We start from the raw sequence: 8,351 nt of genomic DNA, 5'->3' as shown, positions 1-8,351 counted from the left end.
AGAAAAAATAAAATAATTATGATTTGAATTTAACATTTTATTTTATTGACTTTTTTAATTTATTTTATCTTTTTTTTTAAAAATAATTTAGCCAAAATTTTTTTTTATAAAAAATTCACTTGCCAAATCAGCGCATAAACAGTGTGATGGAGAGAGAGAGAGAGTGACAGAAGTCTTGAGAAGCAGACACATCCGATGGCCTATTACAATCCAAGCATACACATATACATACAGATAAGGACGAAATTTTTACTTTCCTCTCTATTCTATATATACCTCTCTCTCATTTGATCTTCTCATATCTCACAGCCGTCTGTGACACCTCTGTTTCGATTTCTGAAAGTGTTTCTTGATCTGGGTTTTTCTGTTTTTGCTTTTGATTTGAAGAAATGGGTGGCGTTGCACATTTAGTGTTTGGAGTCTTTGGTGGGTCTAAGTATTCTATTCTGTTTTGATTGATTTCTTTTTTGAATTCTTTTCACTCAATTGTGTTTCAAATTCATACTACTACTAATTAAACTCTTGATGTTACTACTTTTTGTTTTCCTGTTTTTTCGCAACAGGAAATGCTAATGGGCTGTTGTTGTTTTTGGCACCCACGTAAGAATCTTGAAACATTTCTACATCTTTTTTCCGAACAATTCAATATGATATCAGAACACAGTTGATTCCGTGTCGCAACATCAACATCTACTTAAGTCTTGTTTGGCAATCTTGTGTTTTAATTATAAAGTCAAAAAATTACTATAAATTGACACATCAATCTTTTTAATTTTCTATAAATCATTTCGTAAAAAATTAAAAAATTATCAAAATAACATATTACCAAACAAGACTTAATAATTAAAATACTTCATTGTGTTTGCCCCATTTATTAACGAGTCTGGCAACGTGAGAGGCGTGTTAAGATTATTATAATAAAAATACTAACGTAAAGAATGCATGACAATCTTTCAATGCATTTTCTGTAAATCAATTTGTTATCCATTCTGTTTTTGTGGCATTGCTTTAGGAATTTTTTTATTCTCACAAAATTTTTATACAAATTTTTTTACCAAAATAATGTAACGAAGACATTTTGATAATTACTTGTTATTTTAATAAGCATTCTTATTTTTATTTTAAAATGATTGATTGCAATGGAGCCTCATAAATTCTGTATAAAAAATTTATATATTTTTTCTTATTTGTATATTATTCTATAAATAATAAATTTACACATTTCTCAAATAATTTAAACTTTTAATTGAGATTTTAAAAGCTCTCTTTTTATATATATATATATATATATAGATTATTAAGTGAAAATTTAAATTGGTTTAGTGAAACATTTTTTTCCTCACGCCACATAGCAACTTTGTATATGTTAAAATAAAAACTTTATTATACACATCGTAAATAAGTTTTGAACAAAAAACCTTTAGTTTCATTAAGAACATATTTATTACTTAAGTAACATATATATTATGATATTAAATTTTTTATTATTTATTTTTATTATTAATTATTTGAATTACACACGTATCACGTGTACTACCTACTAATAGTATACAATATAAAGTAAACAACTCGCTCTAGTGAAGAGGACTTGAACTTTTAAGACCATAGATTTGGTAAACAATAACTTTTTTACTTGAGTAACACACATTACAAACCCAGGGTATGTAGCGCACTTGATAAAGACTTTGGGGTTAAGACTTCAAGTCTCAAGTTTGAAATTTCTTGGACTAACCTCCTGGGCGTTGTCTAGTTAGTTAGGAGGTTAGCTCAAGTTATTGTTATCATAGTACTTGGTGTGAGTTCAATACTCTCCCATTATGCGAGTCCTGACTTAAGTGGAATTTGTCTTGGGAGGTCAGAACAAGTTTTCAAATTATAGTCTTTGACTTAGAATGGACAACAAGGTACCTTGATGATCTCAGTAAGGGTGCTGCTTTGGATTTACCAGAGAGGAGAAGGATTTTCTTGTAAAAATAAAAAAAACACACACACACTACATGTTTTTAATTTAAAATCAAAATTTATGTTTTACAAATTTAACAGCACACTCATCAAATAGATATACACACTAATATATACATATAAAAGCACACAAGCACATGCATTTACCTCTCTCTTGTTTTGTTCACAGGAAATTTCATGTCTAAAAAAAAATTAAATATTAATTGATTCTCTCTCTCTCTCTCTCTCTATATATATATTATTTATGCAAAAAAATTAAATTGATATAATAATTGCATCACTCCCATTTTATTGTATTTGTCTAAGTAAAAATAAGTAATCCATTTTTACTCGCTGTTCATTTTTCAGAAATAACACGATAAAATGAAAAATTACAATTATCAAATTAACTTACTTTTTGTATGAATGATATATACTGAGGTTTTGTTTAGGACTTTTTAACTTTTTGACTATTTTAATCTGATTAAAAAAGTTTTGTTTGAGATAACTTTTTGGTTTTTTTTTTTGGTTTGGATGTGATGGTTGTGAGAGAAAAAGTAAAATGATTATAATTTAGATGTAATATTTTTTCTTATTTTGACTTTTTAACCTATTTTGACTTTTTGTGGGCTAAATTAGCCCAACCCATTTGCCAAACAATACTTGAAAATTGTATAAAATAAACAATTTAAATTATTAAAATAAAATTCGTGATGGCTCCCAATGCCCGACTCATATATGAGTGTGACTTTCTCAGCTTCACTGATTATGCTCTTAAAAGAAATGATTAATATGTGTAAATATACAAGTATTATTGTTTGGTGGTTTATTTGGTTTTTAGGCCTTGTTGTTTTTTAATTCGTATATTGTTTATTTTATTTTAATATAACTGTTTTTCATCTTTTCAAAAAAAAAAAAAAAAATCCTAAATGGATTTTATAAATTAATGGTGAATAGGATAACATTTAAGAGGATTATCATGAACAAATCCACAGAGCGATTCTCAGGCATTCCGTACGTCATGACATTGCTCAACTGCTTGCTTTCTGCTTGGTAAGTTATTTAAATTGCTTCAAAAAATTTCAAGTGGATGGTTCATATTTAAAATTGAAATTATGAGGTCATATCTTAAGTAAATCTTAATCATTAATGATGAATTTTAAATATTTTTTGATTTTTTTCCTAAGATGATAGTAACAACGGTGTACATTAAGAATTGCACAAGAGCAGTGAAGTATTGGATATTTGAAAGTTTTGATTTATTACACTCTCAATTTTCAAAACTTTGGATTCAGAAATTAACTTTGCTTCAAACAAAGAATTAAAAAATTGAGCATGTGAATGCGTGAAAATAGAAGCTTCCCAGATCATAAGTTGTTGGAGGAGGCCAAGTAGTGTATGCTAAATGACATAATTGCCACTGTATATTATGTCATACTATTACTAATTACATATTTCATTTTATTATTACAAGCTACAACAGTGTTCTATCACCCACCTTTAATAAAGATTTCTTCCTATTTTGTGATATTGGCAAATAGAATAAAGTGTACGGTACACACTCTCACCGTGTATACAAGCTATAACATTTATGCGGTTGATTATCATAATGTTATAACTGAATCATTTTAAGGTTATAACTAAAAATACAAAAATTGAATTATAACCGAATATCGCATAGCTTATAGCAAAACACCTATTGAATCATAATTAAAATAATTTCATAATAATTAAAATAACTTCATAACTAGTATTATAATGAGTCATGACTACTACAATAAATTAAGGTTTTAGAGACAAAAATTTAGAGGGAAAATTACTTGTTAGGGACAATATATATTTGTCTCCAAGAGTGTTATTTTTTTATTTTAAGCGACAAAATTGGATATTTAATGATGAATTACTAACTTTTTGGGACTAAAAGTATTGTCTAAAAAAAACCTTTTTAGGATTAAGTTATTTTGTCCCTAAAAGTGAATTTATTAGTGATATTTTTAAAATTTTGTTTCTAAAAGCTCATATTTTGACTTTTCAAGATGATCTTTTAACAATGATTCTTGCATAGTTAAAATTAGTCCTTAAATACTTTTCGCAACAAAATTTATACTTTTAAAGATAAAAAAACAAAAAAAACTACTACATGCTATAATGAACTATAACCACAATAAATTGTAACCGAAAATCACATTACGAACGTCATAATTAAGAGACGGGTGTATAGTAAAATTTCCCAAAGTTATATTTGTGTCCCCTACTTCTGTTATTTTTTGAGTTTCCATTCATCAATTCATGAATAAAAAAGTGGCTTGACCCAACTTGTCATTAAGCTTGACCCAACTTGTCATTAGCATATATTTATATATATTTTTTTTGAACAAACCTGTCATTAGCATCTTTGATGACATGAGTTCAAGTCATGAAAGGAGTGTCACAAACTTGTCATATTTTTTTATTATCAAAATATTGTCCTTAATTATTTGTTTATATCGATGAGAATGACAAAACTCTTTTAATCTCATCTTTGTTATAAATTCAATTTTTTAATTTATAATTTGTGATTGAGTTTTAACCCCCCAAAAAAGAAGATATCCTATTTGCACATTATACAATATTTCAGTACACATCACAAATGATGTTAAGACATAAAGTTATGAATAAAAATAAATTGTTCAAATATACATTCCATTCAACTATTTACTTTCGAACAACTGTTTTATGTTCATAAATTTATATCATACATTTAATTTTTGTTCGGATCTTTGCGGTGTGTATTATTATTTTGTAGGGTATGCAAATAGAATTACCTTAAAAAAAAAAAAAAAAACTTGTACTGGATTGTTGGTACAATTTTGCCCTCATGACACAATCACAATCTGATTTACAAATATCCCTCAATCGAATGGAACAGGTATGGTCTGCCTTTTGTTTCACCACACAACCTCCTAGTGACAACCATCAATGTCACTGGTGCAGCAATTGAGTCCATCTATGTGTTCATTTTCCTCATTCTTTCACCAAGGAGAGAGAAGGGAAAGATCCTTGGACTTCTTACCGTTGTCCTTGCGATATTCGCGGCGGTTGCCCTCATTTCCTATTTTGCCCTTCATGGCAGAAACCGAACTATTTTTTGCGGTCTAGCTGCCTCGATCTTCTCCATCATCATGTACGCGTCGCCTCTATCAATCATGGTATAAGCTCTTCTCACTTACTTCCATTTTTTTATGTTTTTGCAAGTGATAGAAATCATGTCAATGCTATGCAAATTGATATATTATCAGTTTAATTGAGTTTATACATATTCATGATGATTTTTAAATGTGCAGAGAACGGTGATAAGAACGAAAAGTGTGGAGTACATGCCATTTTTCTTGTCGCTGTTTGTGTTCTTATGCGGTACTTCCTGGTTCCTCTATGGACTGCTTGGAAAGGACCCTTTCATTGCTGTAAGTAACCACCATTACAACTTGTATTATGTATCAAGTATGTATATATATATATATATATAAAATGTTATTGAAATTGGTAATGAATTTGCAGTAGAACTACACTTGTTTCATGTCACAAAGTCTAGCTTTTGTACTTTGAATCTGGTTTGGAATTTAGCTCCCTTTGTTTGTTAGGTTTCGTTTGATAACATCGTCAATTTTCTGTAAAATAAAGAAACATATTTGATGAGTTATACAGATGGTAGGGGATGGACAGATGTGGTAACCAATAGTGGGGGTGGCTGGAGGTGGTCGTAATGTTGTTGGAGGTCACAAGGTGGCTAGAGGTTTTCTCTTGCTAAGGTCACGGGCGGTGATTGGCTAGTCATGGGTGGCAGTTGGTGGTGATGGCGAGTGGGAGAGGGAGAGGGAGAGGGAGAGGGAGAGGGAAAGGGAGAAGAGTAAAAATTTATCTTGAAAAAAAAAGAAGTGAAAACACATTTTATCCGTTTCCAAAAGTTTTTGAAAAAATTCAAACCAATTTCACTTTTTTTGAAAACAAAAACAATATATAAATTTTCATTTTTAGTTTTCTACAAAATTAGCAATGAAATTTTGTTTCTAGTTTTATAAAAAACTGACAACACTATCAAATGAGGAAGGTTTATGTTAAATTGACGAACACATTAAATGGTTGTGCAGGTGCCTAACGGTTTTGGATCCGGGTTAGGAACAGTGCAGCTGATCTTGTATGCGATTTACCACAACAAGAAGGGTGAAACCAAGAAACCTAGTGTTGATGGATCGGTGGAGATGGAGCTGGCTAAGCCCCAGCAATCACAAAACGGGCATGTCTAGATGACCACGTGTCAACTGCATTTGGTAGACAATTGCATCCAGTTTCCCCTTCTTTCAACTTTACTCCCTCCCCTTGTTATGTTTTTCTCTGGTTTTAGAATTTTAGCTTCCCTAATATATCATGGTTCTGTTTCTGTAAATCCCCAAGGGTTGGCCTAGTGGTGTAGGCTTGGGGTTTAGGAACTTGCTCCTCTCTAAGTTTTAGGTTCGAAACTCTTAGGTATTATCAATCCTTGTGTTGGGTCAGTTCATACAGAACTCTGCTCTGATTTTAATTGGGCCTCTGCTAGTAGACGGTGGAATTGATCTCTCAGATATTAATTGAGGTGCGTGTAAGCTGACTCAGATACCTGAGATATCAAAAAAGAAAAGAGAAAAAAATGGTTCTGTTTCTGTAGCTTTGGACCATACTAGTTTGACCATGCCAATTATTAGGCCATATTGCTATACAAAACAAAAAAATAAAAAATAAAAATGCTGAATTTGGATGCATGTATTTGTGGTTTGCAAATTACTCTCTCTATGTTAGCTTCTCTACATGTATGTATTATATACCTAACAGTAAGACTGCAAATGAATTGAATTGTTCATGAATAAGCTTGACTCGGTTCGTTTGGTAAACGAGCCTTGCTCGAACTTGAACATTAGGCTCGTTTAGTAAACGAGTCGAGTACGAGCTCGCATAAGCTTGGCTCGTTTATCTTTATTTAAATTATATAATAAATGTATTATTTATATATTAATAATATATAAATATATATATGTAAAGCAGCACATAAATTTAATAAATTAACAAATTAAAACTAAGAAATTAAAACAAACAACTTAAAAATTAAAACAAAAAAAGTTAAATAAACTAAATAAAATATTTTAAATAAGAACATATAAATAAATTAAGGCTCACAATATTAACTTACAATTGGTTATTGGAAAATACAGAATTGTTTACTGGAAGTAACTAGGAAATACAGCTTCTACTTGCATCCTTAAAGACTGAATTTTAAAGAAAATTGTGATCTCCTTCTTTCTTTTTTCGCTCTGCCTTGGTCTTGACTGAGAAGCCTCTTTTATAGGCAAAGTGGATAACTGTTGAGTGTATGAAACTTGGAACTGTGAGGTCCATGATTAGAGCTGTGAGGCTTGCGACTTCAAAAACTGAGAAATGTTATAAGACTTGTGACTTCTAAAAAGCTTGAAAATAAGAGATACATAGGTGCAAAGAACATCTTTCCGTGACCAAGAACTTTTTTACTCTTTTATTTTATTTTATTTTTATTTTACTTGCAGTGAGGGAACGTGACTGCATAGTTGACTGATGGGGAATCAATATATATATCAGCAGCTTTTCTCAAAGTAAGAGTGGTGACTGAAGTTGATTTATACATATATAGAATCCAATGGCTGATTGTTTAAGCATATGGATTTTGAGCATCTTGAAACTGGGGCCCATAAGGATCATTATTGGTTGAAGCCTCAGAGGAACTAGATTCTTCAAAGGTTTCATCTCCAACCTGTGACTTGGCTTGGGCTATCAATAGCTTGGCCATCTGGATCAATTCATCACTGGATGACTTGGTTTTAGCTTTGGGCTTTGACTGAGCTGACTTGGATTTGGATGATTTGGGCTTGGAAGAGCTAGTTGTTGGGCTTCCAAGTCTGATGGTGGAATTGGGCTTCCTTGAGTTCCTTGGGTGACTGAAGCAATTGGATTCTGCTGAGCTTTGACCATTGCAAGTGTTAGTGCATGGAGATTGACTGGGAATTCTTCTTGAACTTGATCAATTATGTGTTGGGGTTTAAAATTATCCCACCACTTAATAAAGTGTTGGTGGATAACTAGGTTATCAGAAATAGCATATTGCCATTTAAATATCCAGGGGACTTTGTATTTGGATATAAAAATGAGTAACCAAGGAAATTGTTTTTGTTGTTGACTGAGTTTAAAAACATAAGAGAAATAATTTACTTGTTCAATTAAAACAGAGGAGAAGATTTCAGGAATAGCACCATGTTGAGTCCACCATTGAAGAAACCAAGTGGGAAATTCTGACTGGAATTTATGGTCAAATTGGAGGAACCAAGAATGACTGTATAACTTATTTTCATACAGGAGAACTTTAAACCAGG

General features: G+C 31.0%; 1 protein-coding gene across 2 annotated transcripts; it reads left to right on the top strand.

Annotated features, from left to right (window-relative positions):
* Positions 1-216: 216 nt before the first annotated feature.
* On the top strand, positions 217-6,735 carry LOC114310340 (bidirectional sugar transporter SWEET1). Of its 2 annotated transcripts, XM_028256299.2 has the most exons (6): positions 217-426; positions 564-600; positions 2,899-2,994; positions 4,850-5,129; positions 5,265-5,384; positions 6,069-6,735. In XM_028256299.2, the coding sequence occupies exons 1-6, from the start codon at positions 390-392 to the stop codon at positions 6,222-6,224; spliced, it is 726 nt and encodes a 241-aa protein (XP_028112100.2). In that variant the 5' UTR covers positions 217-389; the 3' UTR covers positions 6,225-6,735. The 2 variants fall into 2 exon arrangements, with proteins under 2 accessions (XP_028112100.2, XP_028112102.2); XM_028256301.2 differs by lacking the exon at positions 2,899-2,994 and having other exon boundaries at positions 280-426.
* The last annotated feature ends 1,616 nt before the right edge of the window (positions 6,736-8,351 follow it).

The sequence above is a fragment of the Camellia sinensis genome, chromosome 6 (genome assembly GCF_055761805.1).
Source record: "Camellia sinensis isolate YWXY chromosome 6, ASM5576180v1, whole genome shotgun sequence".
NCBI classification, from domain to species: Eukaryota; Viridiplantae; Streptophyta; class Magnoliopsida; order Ericales; family Theaceae; genus Camellia; species Camellia sinensis.
The sequence above is the reverse complement of the archived record's forward strand: the minus strand, read 5'-3'. Positions and strand labels throughout refer to the sequence as shown.

Coding starts and splice junctions, on each gene's coding strand:
- LOC114310340 (XM_028256299.2), top strand. CDS start 390: ATGGGTGGCGTTGCACATTTAGTGTTTGGAGTCTTTG. Junction 2,995..4,849: donor AACTGCTTGCTTTCTGCTTG/GTAAGTTATTTA, acceptor CGAATGGAACAG/GTATGGTCTGCCTTTTGTTT. Junction 5,130..5,264: donor CGTCGCCTCTATCAATCATG/GTATAAGCTCTT, acceptor TTAAATGTGCAG/AGAACGGTGATAAGAACGAA.